The sequence below is a fragment of the Fomitopsis serialis genome (assembly GCF_022376445.1).
Source record: "Fomitopsis serialis strain Sig1Antser10 chromosome Unknown B0H18scaffold_86, whole genome shotgun sequence".
NCBI classification, from domain to species: domain Eukaryota; kingdom Fungi; phylum Basidiomycota; class Agaricomycetes; order Polyporales; family Fomitopsidaceae; genus Fomitopsis; species Fomitopsis serialis.
Window position 1 is genome coordinate 864 of NW_025955046.1, and position 24,334 is coordinate 25,197.

The 24,334-nt window shown below is 56.0% G+C and overlaps 12 protein-coding genes across 12 annotated transcripts; 8 read left to right on the top strand and 4 right to left on the bottom strand.

Annotated features, from left to right (window-relative positions):
- Positions 1-2,602: 2,602 nt before the first annotated feature.
- Positions 2,603-3,031, bottom strand: B0H18DRAFT_882658 (uncharacterized protein; the record flags this gene model as incomplete). The annotated part of the gene is made up of 1 exon (XM_048040921.1): positions 2,603-3,031. The coding sequence occupies one exon, from the start codon at positions 3,029-3,031 to the stop codon at positions 2,603-2,605; it is 429 nt and encodes a 142-aa protein (XP_047889049.1).
- A 4,761-nt stretch (positions 3,032-7,792) lies between these two features.
- On the bottom strand, positions 7,793-8,271 carry B0H18DRAFT_1122891 (uncharacterized protein; the record flags this gene model as incomplete). The annotated part of the gene is made up of 5 exons (XM_048034602.1): positions 7,793-7,826; positions 7,883-7,943; positions 8,002-8,019; positions 8,085-8,113; positions 8,171-8,271. The coding sequence occupies 5 exons, from the start codon at positions 8,269-8,271 to the stop codon at positions 7,793-7,795; spliced, it is 243 nt and encodes an 80-aa protein (XP_047889050.1).
- A 1,100-nt stretch (positions 8,272-9,371) lies between these two features.
- On the top strand, positions 9,372-10,990 carry B0H18DRAFT_661850 (Peroxin 13, N-terminal region-domain-containing protein). The gene is made up of 3 exons (XM_048039017.1): positions 9,372-9,538; positions 9,596-10,673; positions 10,724-10,990. The coding sequence occupies exons 2-3, from the start codon at positions 9,645-9,647 to the stop codon at positions 10,856-10,858; spliced, it is 1,164 nt and encodes a 387-aa protein (XP_047889051.1). The 5' UTR covers positions 9,372-9,538; positions 9,596-9,644; the 3' UTR covers positions 10,859-10,990.
- A 1,747-nt stretch (positions 10,991-12,737) lies between these two features.
- On the bottom strand, positions 12,738-13,899 carry B0H18DRAFT_661890 (uncharacterized protein). Its single transcript, XM_048039018.1, has 2 exons — positions 13,632-13,899; positions 12,738-13,579 (listed from the first exon to the last, which is right to left on the bottom strand). The coding sequence occupies exon 2, from the start codon at positions 13,570-13,572 to the stop codon at positions 12,850-12,852; it is 723 nt and encodes a 240-aa protein (XP_047889052.1). The 5' UTR covers positions 13,573-13,579; positions 13,632-13,899; the 3' UTR covers positions 12,738-12,849.
- Positions 13,900-14,325: 426 nt separating this feature from the next.
- On the top strand, positions 14,326-14,909 carry B0H18DRAFT_1106848 (uncharacterized protein; the record flags this gene model as incomplete). The annotated part of the gene is made up of 3 exons (XM_048032695.1): positions 14,326-14,524; positions 14,598-14,604; positions 14,665-14,909. A coding segment is annotated over exon 3 (171 nt), but the record flags the coding sequence as incomplete, so codon positions are not given.
- A 693-nt stretch (positions 14,910-15,602) lies between these two features.
- B0H18DRAFT_661894 (uncharacterized protein) lies at positions 15,603-16,259 on the top strand. The gene has a single exon (XM_048039019.1). It carries the CDS (start codon positions 15,793-15,795, stop codon positions 16,060-16,062), a length of 270 nt encoding a protein of 89 aa, XP_047889054.1. The 5' UTR covers positions 15,603-15,792; the 3' UTR covers positions 16,063-16,259.
- Positions 16,260-16,461: 202 nt separating this feature from the next.
- B0H18DRAFT_1122895 (uncharacterized protein) lies at positions 16,462-16,957 on the top strand (the record flags this gene model as incomplete). The annotated part of the gene is made up of 3 exons (XM_048034603.1): positions 16,462-16,581; positions 16,647-16,841; positions 16,907-16,957. 3 exons carry the CDS (start codon positions 16,462-16,464, stop codon positions 16,955-16,957), a joined length of 366 nt encoding a protein of 121 aa, XP_047889055.1.
- Positions 16,958-17,197: 240 nt separating this feature from the next.
- B0H18DRAFT_661945 (uncharacterized protein) lies at positions 17,198-17,690 on the top strand. Its single transcript, XM_048039021.1, has 3 exons — positions 17,198-17,319; positions 17,378-17,466; positions 17,521-17,690. The coding sequence occupies exons 1-3, from the start codon at positions 17,233-17,235 to the stop codon at positions 17,648-17,650; spliced, it is 306 nt and encodes a 101-aa protein (XP_047889056.1). The 5' UTR covers positions 17,198-17,232; the 3' UTR covers positions 17,651-17,690.
- B0H18DRAFT_661936 (uncharacterized protein) lies at positions 17,484-18,744 on the top strand. Its single transcript, XM_048039020.1, has 3 exons — positions 17,484-17,642; positions 17,694-18,659; positions 18,714-18,744. The coding sequence occupies exon 2, from the start codon at positions 17,851-17,853 to the stop codon at positions 18,490-18,492; it is 642 nt and encodes a 213-aa protein (XP_047889057.1). The 5' UTR covers positions 17,484-17,642; positions 17,694-17,850; the 3' UTR covers positions 18,493-18,659; positions 18,714-18,744.
- A 198-nt stretch (positions 18,745-18,942) lies between these two features.
- B0H18DRAFT_882589 (pre-mRNA processing factor 3-domain-containing protein) lies at positions 18,943-20,823 on the bottom strand (the record flags this gene model as incomplete). Its single annotated transcript, XM_048040918.1, has 4 exons — positions 18,943-19,637; positions 19,691-19,787; positions 19,846-20,511; positions 20,563-20,823. The coding sequence occupies 4 exons, from the start codon at positions 20,821-20,823 to the stop codon at positions 18,943-18,945; spliced, it is 1,719 nt and encodes a 572-aa protein (XP_047889058.1).
- Positions 20,824-21,565: 742 nt separating this feature from the next.
- B0H18DRAFT_1030131 (mitochondrial ribosomal protein L16) lies at positions 21,566-22,498 on the top strand. The gene is made up of 4 exons (XM_048030012.1): positions 21,566-21,948; positions 22,001-22,056; positions 22,115-22,182; positions 22,236-22,498. The coding sequence occupies exons 1-4, from the start codon at positions 21,583-21,585 to the stop codon at positions 22,370-22,372; spliced, it is 627 nt and encodes a 208-aa protein (XP_047889059.1). The 5' UTR covers positions 21,566-21,582; the 3' UTR covers positions 22,373-22,498.
- A 533-nt stretch (positions 22,499-23,031) lies between these two features.
- Positions 23,032-24,250, top strand: B0H18DRAFT_957814 (uncharacterized protein; the record flags this gene model as incomplete). Its single annotated transcript, XM_048042625.1, has 4 exons — positions 23,032-23,244; positions 23,293-23,493; positions 23,544-23,706; positions 23,769-24,250. 4 exons carry the CDS (start codon positions 23,032-23,034, stop codon positions 24,248-24,250), a joined length of 1,059 nt encoding a protein of 352 aa, XP_047889060.1.
- Positions 24,251-24,334: the final 84 nt, after the last annotated feature.

A 24,334-nucleotide genomic window follows, 5' to 3' on the forward strand; every position in this document is an offset into this window, starting at 1 on the left:
TCGTGAGCATCCTCTCAGTATGTGCGGTGTGTTGGTAATCTGATTAGCCTCCGTTGGCACTTAGACGAGGTATGGATGGCGAGGTTCTCCTTCAAAGTGGCCTCCAGGATGTCCCAGCTCGGTCACTCTTGCGATCATTAACAACGGCTCCCGATATCTGGCTTCTAGTATCACCTGCTGCTTAACAAAAGGCTGTCCTGTGCACGTGAGGTGCGCAACTGAAGACGGATAACGCCCGAGGTCCGATTGTTGTTTGTCAAGACTATAGTAGTTGGTGAGTTCGTGCTTAATCTTCAAAGACTGACATGGCAAACTAGGTATTCCGCGAAGGATTCTTTGTAACCTGCGGTACGATATCATGGGTGGTGACGTACCAATGTGTCCGGAAGGCGCTCGCTGCGAAGCCCGCTCGGCCTCCATTGTCTGAGCGCAAGCTGCACTTGTCTGCTCCTTCCATTGTCTTCATGACTCGGGACTCGGAAGCTCGACTCCACTGCTACGCGTAGTGCATTCCACCGAAAATAATTGTGACGGCAACGATGGATGCACGCTTCTCTTCTACGCCTGCCCGGAACGCTGGCATACTGGTATGTGCTGGTTGTTAGCGTTCGCAGTCCGCGCATCTCACAAGGCTGGACATTGCGCGATAGGACCAGTGATCCACGTTCCACCGGTGTACAGACCCCGAACTCCTTGCTAGCACAGCGGATTTGCTTTCTGGGTGTAGCAGCGTGAAAGGAATGGCCTGGATGATCCGCGCGTGCGATTGAACCGAGTCGGGACGACTCAGAGGTCTTCCCAGGCTCTACCTCTCCTAGGTCCTCTCGAGCTTGATAAGAGCATCGACTAGTGCCCCCGCAACTCTCGTACAGTCATGATAACTGCGGCATCGTTGAGACATCCCGGCTCGGATCTGTGCTGAGTCGTTTACCGTTCAATCTGCTGACACAGTGGTACGCTCGTTTATCTAAAGCCATAATTCGTCTGATTTTACGTCCAGCAGACTACGTATCCAGCATGGTGATTTCCGGACAAGACAGATGGTGCCACAATGGTTGAACGTTGAGTCCCAGTTTCTCTATGACTTACTTCAGGTTGTTCGCATCCCTTAGTGGCTTGGTCTGTCGATACTCAGGCTGTACAGACTTCCTGAATCTCGATTTGCCGTGAATTAATGCATGCTCTTCTCATGCCGTTCGATTGATATGGTGCATATGTGTCTCACAAACATTCTTAGCAGTACCGTGTTGGCATGAATGACCTGTATCATGGTGGAGCGTCTATTGGGATCCGGACACGGTGCTACAGGCTCGAGCTCAGGCTCAAGCTCAAGGCTTGTCGCATTGACTTATAGCAGATGTGTTCTGTTTGCCATCAGGATTGCGAGCAGAACTGCTGCGTATATTCATCGCGGTCACAAAGCCGCGCACTTCCCAAAAATAGGGTACATCGCACGAAGTCGGCGACTGCCAGTACTGATACTTACTGTGCATCCCGTAGGCTGGCAGTTCTGAGATGGACGTACTGAGAATAGGGTGTTGTCCTTCAGCTCTTGCTTGTCATTATTCTGTTCTTCTATGACAGTAGTATCTTATCGCAGGAGGGACAGTCGAGTGCCAGCTGACTCCCGAGTGCAGTCGCGTTATAATGTGGTTGTCTAAGTACTCGAGTGGCGTTCGCCACTGATCGACTGTTTCCATATCAGGAAAGTGACCTAGGACGTTTTACTCAGTCGTGGCCTCTTCTCCGCATCCACCATCTTCATGCCCCGTTAGCACTGTGGGCACGTATCTCTAACCAATTACAGGACCCATTTGATTGAATCTAGCGCGATAGACACTACTCATGAGATGCGATCATGCCTCGAGGTAGTGTAGACTCGGATGACGCCCGCCTCCGAGGCGGATTATGCCAACCCAACGCGAACAATGAACATACTGGACCTTCAAGGTCTGCCCAACTTTTGTTTATTCTTGGAAGTCGCGGTGAGTAGACATGTCCCATCAATCTGCGTTTTAAATGACTGCTGCAAATGCTGCAGCATACTACACCAGTAGCTCAGGGTCTTCGAGTCATGCGCATCTCCTGGCTGACAGTTGTTGACGTCCCTCGGCCGGTTTTCAGTGGCGTGCGCGACACGTCCACTCAACTGTCTCTCATTAGCAAGACCCTCAAACGTTATATGGCTCGCTGCATGTGGTTATGAGGGCGTTGACTCACTTCAACTCGGACCACACCGTCAGTCCTATGTATATTCAGGTTCCAAGCGCATATATGCGCAATTACCGCCAGGTAGGTAGCAAATGCCGACAAAACGAAGGATGACCTCGCATTCTGGATTACAATCTGCGCGTCGAAAGGAGCGGTGAGTACATCATCTACTGTACATTGAACTCATTTACTGCTACTTAATTGGATACGGCTTCGTCTCTCCTACAGTAGGACGTACAGCACGCACTGATACATAGGATGTAAGCGGTTTGCGGGATGGATAGTTTACATTGCATGGTGGGTATATCACAGTACAATCGTCTTTGAGCTGTTCAAGGAAAAAATCAGCTCACGTTATCATAGGCCATTCCATCGACACTCACTCCTTCAATCATGTCGCGAAATCATGGAGCGCCGATGACTGTCGAGTCAACAATTCATTGAGGTTTCGTGCAACAACTCCAGCACCCTCTTTGACTTTCTCTCGATCGTCCTCGCGCACCTTCGGCAAGTACTTGGTCTCGAATCGATCAGGATGCCATCGTTTGATGTAGTCCTTGATGAGATCCTTGGCCGACTTGTTCTTTTCGTTGGGATGATGCGGCGACAAGACGTATGCATGCATTGCCTGCACAGTCAACTCCTCCGGACTATTTGCCCGCTGTAACATCGGCCATGGGAACGAGTACCAAGTGAGCAGATCCAACGTCGACAACCTGGACCAACGACGCTCGTGCTCCTCGAAAACCTTCACCACCTCCTCCCTGGACAGCTGTTTGGCCGACCGTGCGTATCGCTCCTGCTCCGCTGCCTCCTGCATGCGCTGGAACTTCTCTGCTTGTTGCCGTGCATGTTCTTTCTGGCGACGTTTCCATTCCTCCTCCTCTTGTGGCGTCGGCGGCGGAAGAGAAGGTGTCGACGCCAAAGGCTGATGTCCAGTCGTCGCACTAGTCGGAGGGGTGCCAGCTGGCTTCCAACCGCCGCGGGTCTGCTTCACGCCTGGTATAGGAGTGCTCGACTGGGTAACGGACGAAGCTTGCGTATACGTAGACGTGCTGGATTGCCCCGAAAAGGCCGAGAAGCCGGACGTGCTCCCATAGCTCGACGAGGATGCTGTGCTATTACGGTCCGCAGACGCAGTACTGGCAGTTGAACCAGCACGACCCGGGATATTGCGCGGTGCCGAAGACTGCGATGCCGATGCGAATGTGGCAGAGCGGGGAGAACCTTCGGATGACAGACTGCCATTGCGATCGCGTGCATACTTCCGCAGCAATACCTCTTGCTCGCGGATGAAATCGGGGGAGAGCTTGGCTTCGTCGAAGTCAAGGTCACTATGCAGGTGAGGGGCTTCGTGCTGATCACCATTTGGCTGCTCTACGGAATCTCGCTGTGCTGCCTCTGCTCGACGTCGGGCCTCTGCCTCTACCTCTCGTCTCTGCGCTACTTCGCGCAGCCTGGCTTCCTCGAGTACTCGTGCCTCTTGCCGCTTCGCCTCTTCACGCTGCTTCGTTTCTTCGGCTTTCAGTCGCCTCGCCTCCGCAAGTCGCCGCGCTTCCTGCGCTTCCTGTGCCTCCCGTCTCGCCCTCTCCTCACGGGCGCGCTCAGCTTGCTGAGTCTCTCGCCTCGTTCTCTCTTCAGCTCGAGCGCGCTCCGCTTTCTGTGCTTCCTCCTCTTGCCGTCTTCTCTCTTCATCCTCCCGCGCCGTCTCCGCAAGCTCATCGGCCTCTAATTGCTGAGCGTCATCAAATCGCATCTGGATCTGTTCCTCCAGTGACCGTAGTTCCAGCTCCTTGGTCTTGAGTTCTTCCTCCTTGCGGCGGATATCTGACTCCTTACGCCTGGCCTCCCTTTCCCTCAGAGCGAGCTCCTCCCGGTGATTGCGCAGTTCCTCCTCGACCACGCCCACTGCTTCGGCCCGCCGTCTTACCTCCTCGTCCAATTGCTTGACCGCCTCCTCCTTGGTTCTCACCTCCTCTTCTTTCAGCCTCGCCTCTTCCTCCCTGCGCCGCACCGCATCCTCTTTCCGTCGAGACTCGTCCTCTCGGCGCTTAGTATCCCGTTCCCTGCGTCTGGCTTCGTCGTCTTTCGTCCGCGCCTCATCCTCTCTTTGCAGTGCATGCGCCTCCAGCTCCCTCGCATCGTTCTCCAACTTCCTAGCCTCATCTTCTCGTTGCCTGACCTGCTGCTCCCTGGCTCTGGCGTCGTCTTCACGGCGCCTGGCCTCAATCTCCTTGGTCCGGGCATCCTCCTCCTTCTTCCTGGCATCTTCTTCCTTCTTCCTGACATCCTCCTCCCTATGTCGGATATTGTCTTCCATCTTTTCAAGCTCCTCGACCTTGCGGCGAATGTCCTCGTGTCTCTCGGACGTCTCGATGCCGTACTCCGAGTCGCTGTCGAACCCATCTGTGTCACGGAAAGACCCATCCGACAACAACGGCGAAAGCGTAGACCCATCAACTGCTTGGCGATCGTACATGTCTTGTCTCGATCGCTGCGAGTGAAGGGAGCGCGATCCTGTGGAGTCTCTCCGGCCTTGCCTCGTACGCGTCACAGGACTGGCCTGAGACAACCGGTCATCATCGACCGTAAACGATCGCTTGCTGGCCAGCGACCTAATGGCTCCCGGAGCTAGATTGCTCTGCACACTCTGTGGGCCGTACATCCCCGGTGATACAGCGCTGTAATCGTACGTCCAAGAGCCCTTGTTCGCCGACTTCAATGGATGTCGCAAATTCTCTGGCGAGCCCTTATGCACAGACGAGGCACGAGAAGAGCCCCTGATGGGGATACCTCTCCGCTCGGTCGGCGATGGGGAATAGTCTACGCTGCCGCTCGGGAGCGTGGAGAATGGATACTGGCCGTCGGAGGTGACCTGCGGCCAGCCTGGAGAGGGGGCCGCCGAGGGACGGTCGTCGTTCCGCCTGCCAGTCAGATCTGCGGACGGTCGAGGGCGAATGAGTTGTGGCTGCGCCTCCCGCTGCTTCTCTCGCGCTCTGGCTGACGACGGCCAAGGCTCCTCCGGCATATCTCGCTCTCTCGTAGCATGAACTAGCGATGGGAAATCGGCATCAACCTGCACGACGTTGGATTGTACGCTTCCCGATAGCGACAGCCGCCCACCGCTGCTCGCAAAGCTATCGCGTCTGGCCGACGGCGCGACCATGGGCGAGTCTGTCGACGCATAGGCAAACGCGCGTGAGGCTGACTTCCCCTCTTCAGGCGTGTTTGGAGGTATCCATATCTCCTGCCCAAGGACTTGAGACATCGACGCCTTACTGGGTCGTCGGCTAACACCCTCCCGACCAAGCTCAGGCAACTCCGCATCCGAAGAGCCACCATGCATACCACTGAAGTAGGCAGATATACCGGACACGGACTGGGGCACTCCTCCCTTGATAGAGCCGCTCGGCGTAGCAGGCTGCCGACCGTATGATCTCCGCGACCGTTCAGGAGGAGGATGCTCTCCATCCTCTTTGGATCATCGTCAGCACTGCTACCGACATCCTTGTGAGAGCTAGCTCACCTGGACGCAATGGTCTCGTGCTCTGCTCTCCACGCTGGCCGTCCACCACGCTGGAAGCATCCGACGAACTGCGGAGACGGGGAGGCGACTGGCGGCGAGGTTGAGCAGCATGCTGCCGCTTGATGGCGTCAAGAATGGATTGCTGTTCCTCGATCAAGGACGCGGGGGGCGGTGCGCCCTCTGTCCATTCGCGTTCTGCCCTGACGCGCGCCACGATTTGCTGGTAATGTTCGTCTGCGATCCGCCGAATGGTCTTCATCGCGCCGTCGAACTCCTGCAGGATCTCAGCCCGTGCGGCGTCATCGAGGTCTCGCGCCTGCAACTTCGCATCTCTGTTCGCCTGCGCATCCTTCACAAGGGTCCTGAGGTTCTCCTGGATCTTCGCTCGCAGTGCTTCCTTGAAGTCGGGATCCAGGCCCTCGTGTGCAGAGAGAGGGTGAGGATTGTCTTGCTCCTCGATGCTTGACAGTGGTGTGGGTATCGCCAGCGTGGCCATTGGGTGGTGGGTGTCGGCAAAAGGAGGTCAGAAGAGCTATAGATGATGGTAACATGCAAAGACGGTAGACCGCGCAAGTGCGAGAACGGGAACAGGGCGTCAGCAACTAGGCCGCATGCCAGAGCGATAGAGATGGGTGAAGTGGGGGTGATGATACAAGTCCTGGGCGATCGTGCCTCATGTTCAACACACGTCCGGAGAGAAGCAGGTGAGTCGCCACATACCTGGCCGACCCGCGCTGCAGGTCAGTGCCGTTACGAGAGTGCAGTTACGCTGAAAGCAGAGAGAGCAGATACACGTCGAGGACGCTGTCCCCGATAGCGATGGGCGATCTTATGTGTATCGTCGAGGCCTGCGTGATGCTTTCGCTAGAAGGCTTTCCTCTGCCCTCCACGCGTTCTATGGGCGCTACCAGGCAGCATGCATCGGACCCTTCTACCCCGTATTCGGCAACTTCCACTGACGCTCTAGGCTTCGACTCCGACTATCGGCAACGAATTGATCTCTTCAAGATTCGTTCCAGTCGCGCACTCCTCAGAAAAAGCAACGATTGAGCCTTTTCATGCTGAAATTGGTCATTAATTTTTCGGTAGGTTGGTCAGTCTGTCATTCATCCCTGGGTGTGAGATTTAGGAGTTTATTTCATCGGATATCACGGTGGCGCTCATTCATCGCACCAACAGGTACCAGAACGCCCTATATGTCATTGCCAAACAGAAGGGTCTCTATGGATTGAAGAATTCTGGTGCTGCGAGAATTTCTGGCAGGACGTGCGTACACCATTTCTTTCTGACTGATAAGTTCATGCCAATGCATTTGTAGAATGGAAATCTAGGTGATGTGAGGCCACGTCGTTGAGTGTGTGGACAGACCTGCACAAACGTCTCCAAGACGAACGCAGCCTTGGAACGATGGGCACAACCACGGCACTTCTAAGGGAAAGTTGTCTTCAACTGTTGTAACTTACGATCGTACGCACTTGAGCGGGGCGGCGACTACCCTGGCAAATGCTATCTGGGCCCGCAAGAGGAATCACCAGATCAAGAGACCTTAACCTCGGCGGTCCATGCCCTCATCCAAGACAAGTATATTGAATCGAACGCACGTACACTCGGCATCAAACCCCCTCTAAAATTCCTCAAGAACAGGGCCACGCTCGCAGGTTACCTTCAACGGAGATTAACCGGAAATGATCTGGGGAGAACCTGCACACGCCTAAATAAGATTAGGTTGATGCTCGAGGTCATCAAGCCTTCCTGGAGGTTGTTCAGCTAGTGGGTTGCGACGCAACGGTGTAATCTCTGTTGCAGTCTTGCAGGCCATAAAAGCCGGCGAGCGTCTTTCAAGGCAATGGTACTGTATCGTGTATACGCATGTGAACCCTGGTTGACATAGCGCAACAGATGATGACAACAGGACTTAAGCCATTCACGCGGTTTGATATTCCAAAACAAGTCCAAAGATACAAGGTTATCGTACATGCTCCGCCGCCGCTTGTATGTCCGCAAGGGTATCCGATACTTCGCGCGAGCTGCAAATGACGACTTCTCGTCTCGCAATCACATAGCGCCCTCGCTCCGGGAGATGATGTACCTGCAATGCATCACTATCAGCCCGGACGACGGTCATGTTGGGAACATGCAACATACCATGCATGTAAGACCCCCGGAATCCACCCGAGAATGGAAAGGCAAACGTTGATCCAGAAATCTACACGCCAAGGTCTAAACACATTGTGTTGCTTATTCGTGAACGGCGTGGGACTCACCAGCTAGTAAGCCTCTCTCTATCGAGCAACAAAGCCATGTCGTGGTCAGTTCAAACCGGGATGATTAATGCGTGACCACTTACTGAAGAAGACTGCGAGAGGTGGAAGGATCCTGCAATAAGATCAGCTCAGGGCAGTGAAACAAATTGGACGTATGATCGCTACTCACAAGGCTAAGAAGTAGAGACATACATCGTGCGTCGGCGAGGCCCTCCGTCTCTGCGCAGTAACGGGTGCGGTTGTAGCACCGTAAGTCTTTGTGGTGGCCATTGCACTGAAGGATGGTCGTTTCGTCTGGTATAGGTCGTGAACGTCGTGGTCGAGGAGATGGGGACCGTGGCACGACACGCAGCCCCTTATGTATGTACCGCGCGACCTCGCTGCGTACAAGCGCCGATTGAGGAGCGGATGCCCCGTGCCAGTGCCACTATCAGCCTCACCGGCTCCCCTATGATGACGTCACATTTGGGAGGTAGTGTTATTTCCAAAATTGACAGCAGCGTCCAGTATGTACATAGTGCGGACGCTTGAGTTACGCATGGCACGTACATAAGTAGCCAGAGACTATCAATGCGAGAAATCCCCATGTAAAGCCGCCGTGAGGTAGCCTTTGATTGTGTGGTCGCGCAAGATAATCTGGTTCAGCTTGGATTTAACGCTTCGGGTCTGCGATCAGGTCGTACATACCACACCGTCTTCGGCATGACTTTGGCATGACAATGATGAGGTTGGCTTGAATGCGGAGAAGAGCCACCGGACGCACTGGTAGTGGTAACCTGCAGCGGGTGAGGATGTGCCTGCGCATGATGCCCTGCAGGCGGATGCTCGTGCTCGTGAAGTCCAGTATAGCCTCTGGCGAAACCGACTCGCACTTCTCTCCGCCCAGATAAGTACGTACTCTAGCCTGAGGTGAGTCTCTGGGAAGCCTCGCTTCGAAAGCTTGCCAGTGCAACCGCGCTCTACTCAGTAGTCAGTAGTATAACCCCACCGGCTGGCATGCTAATATGACCTGACTACTGACCAAAATTACAACGGCAAGAAGTAGAGCGTAGCTAACGGAACACCACCGAGCAAAGTTAGGATGTACACAATTTGAAGACTGAAAAGAGCCAATTGAAGCTTGATACGGTTATTTCGAGCTTGTATATGCTTATTTGTTCACCTTGACAAGCGTATCAGGACGTACTGTACCACTTGCGTTCCCGTAAGAAGGCATTTGTGTACATGCCCTTATTGCTGGCCCTCTTTTTAACAGATCCAGAGTCTCATATTCAGTGAATTATTGAACAGAGTTTGGTATGCAGTCAATTCACTGTACGGCCTGTATCGAGCGAATATCGCGGTCGCGCGCGGCGGCGCGGCGCGCCACACTTGGGCCGACTGCTTCCTCCTGACCACCACCTCGACCTATCGCCAGGCGAACGGCGGCAACACCGTGATTCTTCATAGCCTCAAGTTGTTGTACCTGTGCCGCGGAACGTGTTGCTCTGCCCACCATAGTCCCCTAATAAACGCATTTTTCCTACGGAGTCACTTTGTAAGTGGTCTCGTGGGGTAGACAACATCAACCGAATACTCACGTCTTTCCGAGCAGCCTGGGGTTTGCAGATCACTAAAGGCGGGACTAGGTAACGACCTCGATAATGCCCTCACCACCAAAACCCTGGGAGCGCGCAGGGGCCAGCGCGGCAACGGCGACTTTGTCCGCACCAAACCCCGCACCTGCGCCGGCGAACACTACCTCAACGACTACACCCTCCACCACCGCACCAAGCGTCCCCACTCGTCCAGCTGCTTTTTCTGGCGCATCATCGACGTTAGCAAACCCGACCGCCTATGGTGCATCCCCTTACTCTTCCTACAGCGCCTACAACCGCCCCGGTTCCTCCTACTCGCCTTACGGGATGAATAGCATGTACGGAGGAGGTATGGGCTATGGCATGGGTGGTATGAGTGGGATGGGCGGAATGGGTGGGATGGGCTATGGCGGGTACTCTCCCTACGGCATGGGTGGTTACGGCGGCGGTGGCATGTACGGCGCACCCTTTCCCGGCGCAGATCCCAACAACCCCTCCCTCACACAGACGCTCGAGGGTGCGACGCAGCACACGTTTGCGCTCTTGCAGAGCATCGTGCAGACATTCGGCGGCGTCGCCCAGATGCTCGAGTCCACCTTCGTCGCGACGCACTCCAGCTTCTTCGCCATGGTCGGCGTCGTGGACCAGATCGGACAGCTGCGCACCGCGCTCGGGAGCGTGCTCGGCCTCTTCGGGCTCGTGCGCTGGCTTCGGGACAAGCTCACAGGGCGCACGCACGACCCGCTTCATAGCGAGTTCAAGGACTTTGTCGCCGGCCGCGCTGTGCAGCCTCAGGGGGCACCTGCGCCTCGCGCGAGCAAGAAGCCTCTCATCATCTTCCTGCTTGCCGTCCTCGGCGTACCGTACCTTATGCACCGGCTCGTGCGCTCACTTGTCGCACGCCAGCAGGCGCTCGCGGAGCAGCAGGGTGCGGGCCTGCCGCCGCTGGACCCGTCGCAGCTGACATTCGCGCGGGCGCTCTATCCCTTCGAAGCGGCCTCCCCTGCGGAGCTCGCGTTGCGCGAGAACGAGATCGTCGCGATCATGGGCAAGCTCGATCCTGTTACGGGCGCGGAAGTCGATCCGCGGTTGGAGGTGCGTTGTGCGCGATACGGTGCGCAGTATATGCTGACAATCCGTTGTAGGTGGAGGGCAGCGAGTGGTGGAAGGGTCGGACGCGCGAGGGGCGGGAAGGCTGGTTCCCGAAGAAGTTCGCCCAGGTGCTCGAGCGCCGGAAAGCTATCGACGCACCAGCAGCCGAGCCGAAACCGGTCGAATGAAGCGCGGGGAACAGTCCGTCGTGCGTTTGTTCTCGTTCTCTGGATATACTCATTTACTCGTCGATATCCTCACATTCTGCTATGTTGTACCTTTACTCACCGTTTGGTTCTAGTCGTTATTGGCGTATCTCTATGCATTGGCTTCCTCGTCTTATCGGGCACGCCGCAAGGGAGTCTTGCTCTCTGCATACTATTGGCTGCATATTTCCCCGCACACCTCTGTTGTAGAAGTACTGACGTCGCTCCTTGCTACTCATCTTCTGCATGAAACAATCTAGAGTCATGTCGGGATGTCTTGCCCGCAGAATGATCTGTGCAATAACAAGTGTGAGTTGTCACGCAACCTCCATGCTTACTACTGAACAATCGAGGCCTACAAGGGATAGGCTGTCAGTTGTCTTCGAGAAATCTGTGGCGTCGCGCAACCTCTCGACATCTCAATCTGCTTCTTAGGGTCGTTCACCACTACCAACGGGGCATGTGGCGTCGTGCTCCGACTCGGAGGTCTTTGATATCAAGCGTAGTGACACAACGATATCGGCCAAGGAATGTGCTGTAGGTGAAACGTTTGCGCAGGCGACATACTCTGTAAGTACAAGGAGGTTCCACGTCACTCAGGCTTAGAACTCAATGCATAGAGCGATCGAAGGAGAGTATGCATGCGCACAACACTATCTCTAGGTCAGTCTTGGCTCAGCTATCTTTTCATTCCCGTGAACAGAAAGTCATATTGACGCAGAAATCTACTTGACTATGCTACAAATTGCAAGAACGGATACGGGATGCATAATTGAAATAAGCATGGCAGGGAGTGTGTGGCATATAATCGATAATGAGAAGGAATGTGAGTGCATGATTAACGGTGTTGGGAAGGACTCAAGTATTCGAAGCTCAGTGCAGTTAGGTGTCCCGAGTCATCCGCTTGACGCGGTTCACGTCCGCCGGCATCCTGCCTTCGTCCATATACCTCCATGCTGTCATGGGTTGCACGCCGTAGATGACGTCGACCCATCTGCCGTTTGAGTCCTTGTAACGACGACCGTAAGGATGTTGCGGCTCCTCTGGCACCCGGGACCCGAAGTCGAACGTGCGCGCTGCATCCGAGATGTTACGCTCCTCTTGATAGTCTTCCGGCGAACCCCCCTCGGAGTACACAGGCTCAGTGGACTCCCTGCGGCCCCTCGGGTTGACGTCCTCTTCCTCGCTCTCTTGGCTTTGCGACGCCGGCGTTCCTGCCTGAGACTGGTCGACCTCTGTGGGAGTCAGGGCGGCCGGAGATACGGCGGGCGACGGGGCGTTGGCAGCCACTTGTTGCGAGTTCGAAGGACCCGCTACCGGCGGTTGGACGTCCGCCAGGTTCTGCGAGCCCGCGGGGCCGGCGGGCGGCTGGACATCGCCTCCAAGAGCTTGAGCGATAGACGGAGGTGAAGGCGGTCGGGCGTTCTCGGGGAGGGGCACAACGGGAGGGGCGACTGCGCCTTGGTTGATGAAGTCGGGCGGGGGGATGGCATCGGCGAGCAATGCTTGGAACACCCCGGGTTCGTCGTTCGCGTTTTGGTTCAAGTCTAGGCCAGCTTCTTGTATCTCTGGCGCAGCGGCGCCGAGCAGCTCGTCTAGCCAAGCATTGTCGACGCCACCCACGACGTCCTGGCCGATGCCGCCCATGAACAGACCGTTGTCGGCGCCCATGACCTGCTGGTTGCCCGCGTCGATGAAGGGCTGGTTGATCGCGGCAGCCATGTTCGGCAGGCCGTTTGCGCCCACGTAGTGCTGGTTCCCTAGGCCCATGGGCTGCTGGTTCCCTACGCCGAATTGATGGTAGCCTGCCCCTACGAACGGTGGGACTCCGGCGGCGCCCATCGCCTGCTGGTAACCTGCGCCCAATAGGTAGTCGTTCGGCGCGCCTCGGTACTGCTGGTTCCCCATACCCATGAACTGCTGGTTCGCCACGCCCCCGTAAGGTTGGAAGCCCGCACCCATTGCCTGATGGTTCATGACGCCCCGAAGGGTTGCACCATGGCAGCGCCGAATGGCAGCATCGGGGCCTGACCATACTCCCCGAAGAAAGGCTGTTGTGGGCCCATGCCGTAAGCTCCCTCAAACCCCTGCCCAAGGAATGGGTTGCCGTAGAAACCAATCCCCGGCATGTGGCCGTGGTACATCTGCGGGTTCAGTCCAGGGTTGACTGGACCAGCCTGTGGCCCAGGGAGGGGGTAGGGGTTGTCGCCCACCATGCCTCTCCTGCGGGCGATGGGCACCCGCCGCGGTTCGCGGTTGCGTGCGTCGACGTCGTCGATCTCGCCGCGGTCGTCGTCGCCCATATCGGTGTCACCGTCGGCGTCGGTTGCCGCATCGCTGGAATCGTCGTTCTCGTGTTTGACGCGAGCGTCCGCTCGACCGTCGGCCGATCCGGTCTCAGAACGGTCGTCGGGGGGAGCGAAGCTGACTTTCTTAGCAGGAGATACGGAGGGCTTGCGCCTAGCGCTCGGGAGGAGGGCGAGTCGACGGGCATAGTGCTCCGCATCTGGAGTGTTGGAGCTGCGTACGGCCCGGTTCTTCCTACTCCGCGAGGTCTGTTGTGTGTCACGCTTGATCTGCGCGGCGATGTGTAGTTGCCCCCGCAACTTTGCATTGGTGACAGCGCGCGTAGTGTACCGATGTCTTGGTAGAACGGTGGCGAGGACCTTCTCCTGTTTTTTGGGCACTTTAGGCATGGCTGGACTGAAGGCAAGGTCAGTACACGAGCATTCACCTAATGCGCCAGAAGACTCACGGGCTTAGGCGACTGCGACTTGCGAGTTTGCGACTTGAGGTGAGAGCTTGAAGTATCGAATACGAGGATGGATGAGTCCTTGCTCCTCCTCCGCATCTTCCTACCCCCTATATACCCGACGCTCCTTCTTCGCTTCATCGAGCTAGAGGCCAAAACCGGCTTGCATAGCCTCTGTGGACGTACGTACGCTTTGTTGCGCGGGGTGCGGTTGCCTGGGGAAGATACGCGTGTTGGCTTTGTCTTGCTTAACTTGGTTGATTCGCCGTTCAAGACTGCGCAATCTAGATGCACTTTGGCCATTTGCGTAGCGCGTGATGCATGGGTGTCCTCGCTTGTTGAACGTGGCTTGGAGATGGTCAACAAAGAGACTGGCTTCGAATCAAAGCAGATGCCCGATCGGCCTCGATCGAGCTTCTCAACCAAGCTAGAACTGGCCCTGGACTTCCATGCCTCGAGGCTACTGGCCACACAGATCACAGCGTCAGTTTCATTACACCGAAGGTCCACCGCCCCTGAGGGCCTGGTCGTCGGTTAACCTGCGGATCTAGAACGACACGGAGCTGTGTATCCAAGCGATCCTTGTTTGCCGCGAAGCTCGAAGCCCATTGTCCTCGAGTGGCGTTACTACGAGATCACGTCTCCTCGGTTTGCCACTTAGCACGGGTCAATCTAGCGTTCGACGTTCCAAATTGAGAATCGAACTTGGAGGCCAAAGCGGGCCACGGCGCCCCGTGGCGCTTTGGAATGTCCCTCGTGATGCCGCCGCAACCCTGCTCAGACCTTCCGATTATCAAAGCCGTCGACTTCCAGTTGTAGTCAAGATCGTTGCTATGTTCCATCATTCCAAGCATGGAACATTCGCGCAGGAACAATATATATCCTCGTAAAATAAGGTGAGATCCGCTTTTCGTCTCCTCAAGAACACCGTTCATAGACAGCAATACGTCTCGCCCTGCCTTCACAAAGCATCAAGGTTTGTGTCTCGCTGGCGTAGCTTCCGCTATCGGTGCTAACGCCATACTATCCCTCCTAGCAGCTCGTATCATCAAGGTCGCAAGAGCGTTCGCGGCTGCTTCAGTTCACCGAAGTCTACAGTCGCTCCTCAAATGTTCCGTTCGAGACCACTGCGCGGCCCCGGTAGTCCCCCCGCCCGGCGTGGCCGGGCGGTCGTCGCGAATCCTCGCCGCGTTCATCCGTATTATAATGCCGCACAGCCTGGACTTCAGACAGAAGGAGACTCGCCCCGTGGTGGAGCGCCACAGCCGACAGCACCCCCGCGTAACATCCACCCGCAACCCGGCGGAGATTCTCCTCCAGCGTCGCCGCTCAAGACCCCTCGTCCCAATTCAAGGCCAAGGCGAAGGACCGCCGCCGGGGCCGTGCACTTGCCGCCCAACGAGCCCTGGCCAGGGATCTGGAGGGGCAGTTCGAGCCCATCTCAGAGGAAGCCGCGGTCGAGATACTCGAGGCCTACACGGACCCCGCGCACGACGACGTGGTGTTCGGTCAGCCGCTAGATCAGTACGACCTCCACATGGCCAACGAGCTGGCGCGGATGGAGAGGCGCGAACCGTGGCTCAGAGCATTGCATGAGGCGGAGCACAAGGTGCAGCGCGCGAAGCATTCGTCTCGGGCGCAGCAGTGGAACAGCGCGACGTGGAGTACCGCGCACGCATGGCGCAGGAACTCGCACCCGAGACAGAGCTGGGGAAGGCCATAGCGGAGGAGCAGGAGAAGCGCCGCCACGAAGAGGAGCTCAAGATCGAGGCGAAACGGCGACGGCGGTTACTCAAGCAGCAAGCAAGGCTCAAGAAGCGACGCGCTGAAGAAGAAGCTCGCAAGAGGCGGAGCGGCTGGCCGAGGTAAGAGGCTCAACGAGCTCCACAAGCAGCGTATCGAAGAAGAGAAGCGCAAGCAAGAAGAAGAAGACGCAGACGCGAGGAGAGACACGCAAACGTGAGGAAGACGCGCGACGCGCCGAGGCTCAACGGAAGGGAAAGAGGAGTGGGAGCGGGGGAGGGAGCGCCGCCAAGCCAACACAGAACAGCGGCTCAGGGAAGAGGCAGAGCAGGCTCGTGGGTTCGTGGAGGCCCTCCAGCTCTACGACAAGAAGTGGGAGGTGCTGAAGTCGACAGAGGCCCCGACGGACATTCCGGGGGACATGATGCCTTGGCCGGTCTTCCACACGGTGACTTCTCCGGAGAGCATAACCTACGACGCCGTGAAGGAGTTCATCCTGCACCCGCTTCGTCCGAGCGCAGAAGGGATGCCTTCAAGGAGGAAGATTGCCACCGAACTGCTCCGGTGGCACTCTGACAAGTTCGGCCAGATTGTGGACAGGGTGAGGTCGGACCACCAGGATGCCGCGAAGCAGTGCGCGGGCCTGGTGGAGCGCTGGCTTACGGCTCTCCTGACGGAAGTCCAGACGTAGTGTGTGCACCGTTCAGAACCCTCACGTTGAGTTAGTGTCGAAAGGGCCCGTCTGCGACTATGCTTGTACTTAACTTGAAGCTATGTACCATCCAATCTATGCTCACTTCTTATTCTCTTACCGTATCTTGTCTGTTGCCCCCATTACTTCGGTTCGGGGTTTTTTACGCACAGGGACATTCTCTCAACACCCCGAGGGCTCGTCGACGCGAGTGTATGATAACTGAGGTCGGGGAGCAAGACTCGGAGCGTGTGGCACTGGCACGCCACAGGCGCGTCAGTCACGTGCTCGTGGCTTGACTGTGGCTGCACGCGTCGCGTACTAAGTTGCGACTCAGTCAGACGCGCTTTCGTGACTGCTTTACCTCTCCATCTCATTTTTCCACTTATACTCCAAAGGATGGTGCAGAAGAAGGCAAAGCGCACGAAGCGCTCTGTCTCAGACGCTATACTGGCGAATGCTGAAGCATCGCGAAAGCCAGATCTACTCAACTTCCTGCCTATAGACATCATGCATGAGGTGAGGCCAACTGAACGGTTCGCTACGATTCAGTGTTCATTTCCTATGGTATACTCTATGTACAGATCTTTCTCAGTCTGCAGCCAAGCGACTTACTCAATCTTTCGCGAACGTCGAAGACGATCCATTCGTTCCTGATGAAGAGGAGCTCTGCGTCCTACTGGAGAGAGTCTTTGAAGAAGGTTGACGGCCTCCCTCCGAGTCCAGAGAAACTAATAGAACCGGCGTGGGTGGCTCTAGTGTTTTCGCCCTTCTGCACAGTACGTAACTCGTCGATGCAAGACTATCTGTCTGACCTATGTCTGACCTTTTACTGCGACTCTAGGCGTGTGGAAAGGGCACACCGCTAGGAGCTTTCTGGGCACTCTACATGTGATTGTGCAGCTCCTGCAGACAACAACTGTGAGTCATGTCAACTGTAAGCTCGACTTGCTTATTGATCGGCTTTTCGTGAATTCGCAGCACAGTGAACGATTACGCTGGCCTTGTTAACCCCCGCTTGGGAGTTCTGGAGGATGTATTTACTGAGGCATGCTCCATTGACTTCGAAATAGTCTCTCATGTTCTCACCTCGTCGATTTGCAGGGCCGCGTCTCTAGGGACAGTGATCCGTGCTACCTCAAATCCGAAGTTCAAGAAGTCGTTAAAGCTATGATGTTTCTACGCTTCACTGGATCCGGAGAAGAGCTAGATGAATTTGTTGACAAACGGTTTGTGCATGTTATAAAAACAGAGCAAGTATGTAGCATGAACGGCTGCAGACTTCTTGGTGGAGACTGACCGCTGCCGTGCATAGTTTCAGGCTTCGTGCCACGATTGGCTGGCCCAGGAGGATTCTGTCCGCCGAGATAAACAGGATCGTCTCAGAAAGGAGCGCCTAGACGAGTGAGTGTGCCACATACGGTCGTTGTCTATGCACCCACTCAATCATGGGCATAGCATCTGTGCGAGACTGCGTCCGCTCGGCTGGGAGCCTGAGCTAAGTATGCTCGAACAAGATGGCAGTCGACTCTTATCTAACCATAGACTTGTCTGCATGACGAGTAAGCTGACCGAACACGGTGCGTAGTACTTCCAGCAACCGTGACACTGCTCATCTCCACACTGTGTAGGCTGGCGGAGAATCAAGAGCGAGTTGGTCGAGGTCATGCAGAGCGTACGAAACAAACGTCTCAGTGCCGAGTTTGAGCGCGCACTGAAGAAACGCTGGGTCACATTCAAGACCGCAGGGATGGAGATCCTCAATGATACCTCGACGAACATCCAGAGATGCGAGTATATGGCCTGAACACCGCAGACCTCGCGCGCACGCCCGCATTTCGGGAGATCTTGTGTGCGCCCGCGGATGCGCCTGTGGACGAGCAGAGCTTCATGGCTCTGCGAGCGGAGATGGAGACGATTGTGGACGTATGGCTGGCAAGCGCGTGCGACGACCTCCGTCAAGTGCTGCGGCACATCACGCAGGCTTCGAGGGACTCGGACGTGGATTCGTTGGAACTCGCATCGACGTGGTTTGAGTGCGAACGTTGCCAGGAGGAGCTTTTCTACCCGAACGTCTTCGCACACAAATGCTTGCGCTCAGTCAGCCCTGGGCCGTTGTCGATTCGCCCTGTTCATCCATGTGGAATATACGATTTCGCCGTTCGTGCGACCTTCCCGCAAGCTTTCGATGAGCCAGGCCGTAAACTCACCGTTCGCTCGCCACGAATCGCTCGTCGGGTCATACGCTTCTGCGACCAGAATCCGGATATAGCGACGGCGGCAGACATGGACGCACTAGACATCAGGCTCGTACAAGACGATACGACGATCATGACGTGGCGCGCCGCGGTGAGTTCGTCCAGCTGCTCTAGATCGGCAGCGGTACTGAAACTCGGAGCATCATCAGATAGTCGAATGGTGTTCCTCTAGACTCGGAGACGACACATCGTCATGGCGGGTAGCAACTCCGGAAGAGGTTGCCAGAGTGAAGGAGCGGGAGACGTGGTTGATACAGACAAAGACCCAATGGAGATGCACTAATGTGGGCAGCTGTATGATTTGAGTTGCCTAGATCGAATGACAATCCATATGTGCCGGTGCGCGGGTCTTTTCTTAAAGCTATCTCCTTTGACTGACGAGTCGGCCTGCAGGCATTATGGTGCTTGTATGACGGCCACCGTCGAAAACGGTACTGTTGCAATGCAGCTGAATCCTGATACCGATATTGCTAGCGGCGTCCGGAAGCTCAGGATGACAGGACGGAGGATTGAAGGAGCATGACTCGCTCGATGGTCATTATCTGGTATATCCATTACTGGTAGACCTTGACGATGTATAGCCAGAATCATGTGAAGAATGCAGAATCATCGATCGTACTCATCAGAACAGCTCCTCTTCCTCAGGCTTCCAGTTCTTGGCCTGGTCCCAATACCCGGCCAGCTTCTGTCCCAGAACTTCCTTAGCCCCAGCGTCCGTCGGACAGCTCTTTGGCTTGAAGTTGCTGAATGCCCGATCGCGCAACTGACCCTCCCATATCAACCAACATTGGTTGTCCTCCAGAGACACAGCGTTCTCCTCATCAGCGCCGGTCGAAGCAGCTCTGGCCTTGCCTTTGTCCGCCGCCGCCTCATCTTCGTCGCCCTCATGCAATTCCACATCCTCGTGACCACGTTCGCGGGCCTGCTCGGTCCACGCGATACGGCGTAGCATAAGCCGCTTGTACTGACGAATAAACTTCGCAGCGCCCTCGACGTACACGAGGCTGAAGGCGGGATTGAAGATGCACGCGCCGGTGAGGTTCATCTGCTCGGCGTTTTTGCGCACCTTGAAGCGGTGCGCTGGGTCGGAGAGGGTCTTCACCTTGAACACCGCGCCGTAGATGCCCTTCTTCTCTTCCTCGACCTTCTTCGTTTCGACCTTCTCCCGCCGCTGCTCGTCATTGAGTTTCCGTTCCGCGTTCATCTTCTCGTGCGTATGCTTGCGCATCGCGACCTCCCGCCGCACACGCGCCTCCACGCGCGTCGGGTCTTGGACGGCATCTGACGTAAGAACCTTCATGAGGTTGGCCAAGCGCACTGTGGTAGACATGGTTAGGTGACATGACTAGCAGTCAAAGAGACACTCGTACCCTTCGGCGGGTCCGGGGGAATGAGTCCCATCCGAATCCGGTCGCGCTTGTCCTGTAATTCCGCCTGTCGACGTTGTTTCCTCATCTTCTTCTGCTCCTGTGAACGCAAGAGGGCCAAGTCAGAACGAACCTAGCCAGTAATAGGCTCCACTGACTTTCTTCGTCAAGCGCAGGGGTTTCATCGCTACCGTATTCTTGTCCCCCGGAGCAGGTATTGGGATCGGATGCTGCACGTATATCGTAATCGGCGAGTTGTCTGACCGGATATTCATAGCACCGATGCCCTTAACCAGGTCGTCATAGGTCTTGTTCGGAAGCAGCGCAGCATCCCACCACTCAGCGGCAGGCGGGGGCTCGCGCCGAATGCTCTTCTCGAGCGTCTCGAACTCCGCGTCCAGACCGGCCTTCTTCGCGTTTTCGGCGATACGCTGCTTAAGCTCCTCAAGCTTCGCCTCCTGCCTGACTTGGTTCGCGATCTGGACGTACTTGCCCTTCGGATTGAACCTGAGGTTCCGCCCAACGCGTTCCTTGGGGGCGCCCTCGAAGCCGCTGTCTGCGGCTGCGGCTGCGCCAGATGCGTAGGGATTCGTGGATACTTCCTTTGGGACGACGGGGGGAGCGGGGGGTGGCGTAGGGGCGTTGCGTACGTTAGCCTTGATGGAAGCAAACTTGGGTTGCATGGGCTTGTAGCGATCCTTCTTCGACTGGGGCGCCGGTATTGAAGTATCGAGAAGGAGAGGGTGTGCTGCCATCTTGAGACCTGCACCCTGCTGAGTGGGCTCGACGACAGGCGTAGCCTTCTTGCCGCGCTGCGGGGCCGACTGCGCGTGTGTTAGCACAAGCTCAGTGGCGAGCTCTCTGGCCTGACGTACCATATACGGATTGTCCTTCACCGCCAATTTACTCTGCGCATCTGCGACACGCCTCTTCGCTTCAGCGACTCGTCGAGCAAGGTCGTCCGTCGGAGTCGACGTTGAGGATGCAGGCGGCGGGCTGGCAGCAGCAGGGCTAGGACTGGGTTTAGGGGCTGGTAAGGGTGTTGTGGCCGCTGCTCTGGGCGCATTCTTCTTCATCGCCGCTATCTTTGCCGCAATTTCGGCTTTCTTCTGCGCGATGAGAGCCTCCGCAGACATCTACGATTGAATGAGTACAGACGGAATTGAAGTACATAGCAAAGCCATAGAAGTCGAACTCAGGCATTGCGAGTGCTTAGGGCTGACTACATCATGCGACACTGCTGTTGACAATCGCGGTGGTGGCTTTTACCGAGGACGTAACACCGTTGTGTCTTTCGACGCCCTCAATTGTCCATTATCAGGGCTGGGTGTGCCTCAGGAAGCGACTACTCTAAGCCCCATTCGCATGGAACCCAGCAAGCTCCCAACGCCCGACTTCGACTTCCGCAGCTTTGATTGATAATAGACTGCACTCACCGCTGAACCAGATGAGGAACCATTGGCAGACGTCTGACCGGGCACAAACGGGTTATAGAATCAGACAAGAGGTAAGTAAGAGACGGATTCACCTTCAATACAAGAGAGGACGGCGACTTACCGCGGCACTACGAACGCGTTATCAGCAACAATGCCAGGAAGACATACTCAATGCTGACCTTTTCAGCTTCTTAGCAGCACCGGAGTCGTTGCCTCCTTCTAGTGGTCGCTTTCGGTCACTCATTGTGATGAAGACTTGGGCGAAGAACGAGCGCGATGATGGTGGCAGGTGGACAAGCTGCGGGCTAATACAGGGCAGTGGCGTTACTTACGTGTCTACTAATAAGTTAAGAATGGACTGTTAGAATGTTTCGAGCCCCGATGGGTTTTTGCTATTAGAATTATATCTCCGCTTACCTTCGCTTTCTACTCCTGAAGTGCCGCTTCCACGACTCTTTCATGTTCGCACTTCCATCTGCCCGCTCGCTGTTAGCAGCGTGTAGGTCCACGACCTCCATCTTCTCCCATGCGTCGACACCACTAGCGACCGCACCATCTCTAGTACGCTTCAGGGGACAGCTCGCGCCGAAAAGAGTCAAGTACCTGAAGCGTCACAAGGGCCTCTTTCCGATCCCCATTGGCGGGTCAATCAAGGGCACGACGCTCGCGTACGGAGACTATGGCATCCGCATCAAGGAGAATGGGATGCGCTTGACCGCGAAGCAGCTGACCTCGGCGGAGGAGTCGATTAAGAGGGCCATCAAGCCCATCAAGGGAGCGAAGGTGTATCTGAGGCTCTTCCCCGACATCCCGGTCTGCATCAAGGTGAGTCAACGCTAGCACGGCCTTGTGCTTCCAGAGAGTGACCTATGAACAGGGGAATGAAACCCGTATGGGTAAGGGAAAGGGTACCTTCGAGTACTGGGCGACTCGGTGCGTCTAACGCGTTCTAATGACCCTGCGAGCTGCATTGCTAATCTTTGATGTGCAGAGTCGCACCCGGCCGAGTCGTCTTTGAGCTAGGTGGTGCCCCCATGCGGCCGGAAATTGCGCGTTCCGGTGAGCAGCGCTCTCCCTCTCACCACTTCTCCCTCTGACGCGGTCTTGCCTAGCATTACGCCTGGGCGCGGTCAAGCTACCGACCATCATGGAATTCATCACGAAAAGCACGCCTCCGCGTCTGGGTAACCTCGTTCTGCCCAAAGAAGAACTTGAGAAGCTAGAGTGTATACCGTACCGTGCACCATAGTAATCCCTGCGATCGGCCTTCAGTCACTTTCCAGAATCATTTGGCTCTAGCTTTCGTCGATCATGCAATTGGACGAAGTACGGGATGCTATGTTGTGAATCAGTAAGCTGCGTGCGTTCGCATTTCTGACAGTGTTCTGGAAGGTCACTTGCGTGGAGCGAATATCCACTGTACTCAAACAGGCAGCCCCGTCACAGCCGGCGTGTCAAAGCTGCATTAGAGCCACTGTTACTGACAAGGGAAAACTAGCAGCACGGTCGTCAGAGCTTACAGTAATGTAAACTCTCACCTCATAAACATGCACGAGTCGGAGACTCCGTTGCCCGCCGCGCCGGAGGCGAGGGTATGATCGAGGCACAACGATCGCCCATTGTGCGCCTCCTATCTCGCTCAGGGTCATACTCATTTAATGCTGCGTACGGGGGCAGCGCACAGAACTAGCCTTCTTGCTCTCTCCCGCAGGTACGTCCCTTCAGTTGCCTCGCCGCTAGACCCAATGCTTATGAATCGCCCGCCGTGTACAAATATACCAGCCTGCTCTTACCCATTCTGCCAATCAGCTAAAGGCTACTATATCTTACGTACGCGGCACTTAAACCTCTCACTTCGACTGTACTAATACTGCTTTCACTGCAGTCTATTGTTTGCGGCTAAGCTCGATGTCGACCGCTGCGAGAACAACTGACGCGTCGCGCCTCACCGACGCTTACCCGGCGGCATACAAAGATTTCTACGGCTTACCCAGCCTCCCTCCCTGTGTCTACAAGTCGGGGCGGCCATACCACGAGGGCACAGGCGCCCTGTACCTCCGTGTCGGCCTCCGTGTCGGCAACGCAGACAAGCGCACCGTCCTCCTCACCGCCGCCCACATTGTTCGTCCTCCTCCCGTTTTCGCCAATACAGGTAGGCACAGTAGCTAGGCCACCGAGGAGATCATTGCGCTCGGAGACAAAGGCTACAGGGATGCGGTGACCAACATGCAGAGTTCCGTTCGCGACCTCTCCGAGATGATTAGTATATGGAATGATGATATTGCGGAACTGTGCGAGTGCACCAACGGTGGGGTGGAGGATGAGGAGATAGCCGAAAAGTGCCAGGAGGTGGAGGATCTGGTGAACAAGGTGAAGGCGAAGATCAAGGAGATAGACAGACTTCACAATGACATCACCAGGTCAGGACGACCCCGGAGCAGCGCACCATCGGTTTCGTCCTCCATGTCGAACCCATCGCTGTCAGCGACGGACCCCACCAGTTCATCCGCGACTGGGTGCTGATCGAACTCTACGAGGACAAGATTGTTTGGGACTCGTTCAATAGCAATCAGGTCTATGTTGGTGCGTCATCCCATCTATTTGGGCCACAGCATTGTCCTGCATTTTGAGCTGATAATTTGCAGGCAAATACCTCTCGCCGTATGACTATCGCGAGATCATGTTCCCCCGACCCGAGGACCATGCTGGCTACATGTACCTGCACAATGGTCTCCTCCAAGCCAATGGGGTGGTGAAGGACAAGGAGATGCACTCGCCCCAGTACCTTGACGCCAACGGCTGCAAGTGTCTCCGCGTAGTGAAGAACAGTTTGGCCACAGGCACCACCGTGGGCCACGTCAACGGGTTGGACTCGTTCACTTGTGTCTACACCAAAGACTCGAATGGCAGTGAACAGACAGCCATCGAGGTAGCTGTCTTGCCTTATGACAGGAAGAGGGGTGCGTTCTCTGCCCCTGGAGATTCTGGTGCCATCGTCGGCATGCTCACTGGCGGTGGCGGCAAGGCTGAAGACACCGACATCACGTACCTAACCCCGTACTGGTGGCTCGAGGAGGAGATTAAGAAGGTCTTCCCCGGCTTCTACCTTTATGACACTTTGCAGTAATGGCAAGCTCGCTGTGCAATGGGCTCCTCCATAAGCCTTTAATGAACATTCCCCCTTTTCTCTCGTCTCGTCTGTACAGTCCGT

Coding starts and splice junctions, on each gene's coding strand:
- B0H18DRAFT_661850 (XM_048039017.1), top strand. CDS start 9,645: ATGCCCTCACCACCAAAACCCTGGGAGCGCGCAGGGGCCAGCGCGGCA. Junction 10,674..10,723: donor AAGTCGATCCGCGGTTGGAG/GTGCGTTGTGCG, acceptor AATCCGTTGTAG/GTGGAGGGCAGCGAGTGGTG.
- B0H18DRAFT_661890 (XM_048039018.1), bottom strand. CDS start 13,572: ATGCCTAAAGTGCCCAAAAAACAGGAGAAGGTCCTCGCCACCGTTCTA.
- B0H18DRAFT_661894 (XM_048039019.1), top strand. CDS start 15,793: ATGATGCCTTGGCCGGTCTTCCACACGGTGACTTCTCCGGAGAGCATA.
- B0H18DRAFT_661945 (XM_048039021.1), top strand. CDS start 17,233: ATGATGTTTCTACGCTTCACTGGATCCGGAGAAGAGCTAGATGAATTT. Junction 17,320..17,377: donor ATGTTATAAAAACAGAGCAA/GTATGTAGCATG, acceptor TGCCGTGCATAG/TTTCAGGCTTCGTGCCACGA. Junction 17,467..17,520: donor AGAAAGGAGCGCCTAGACGA/GTGAGTGTGCCA, acceptor TCATGGGCATAG/CATCTGTGCGAGACTGCGTC.
- B0H18DRAFT_661936 (XM_048039020.1), top strand. CDS start 17,851: ATGCGAGTATATGGCCTGAACACCGCAGACCTCGCGCGCACGCCCGCA.
- B0H18DRAFT_1030131 (XM_048030012.1), top strand. CDS start 21,583: ATGTTCGCACTTCCATCTGCCCGCTCGCTGTTAGCAGCGTGTAGGTCC. Junction 22,057..22,114: donor TTCGAGTACTGGGCGACTCG/GTGCGTCTAACG, acceptor TTTGATGTGCAG/AGTCGCACCCGGCCGAGTCG. Junction 22,183..22,235: donor GCCGGAAATTGCGCGTTCCG/GTGAGCAGCGCT, acceptor GGTCTTGCCTAG/CATTACGCCTGGGCGCGGTC.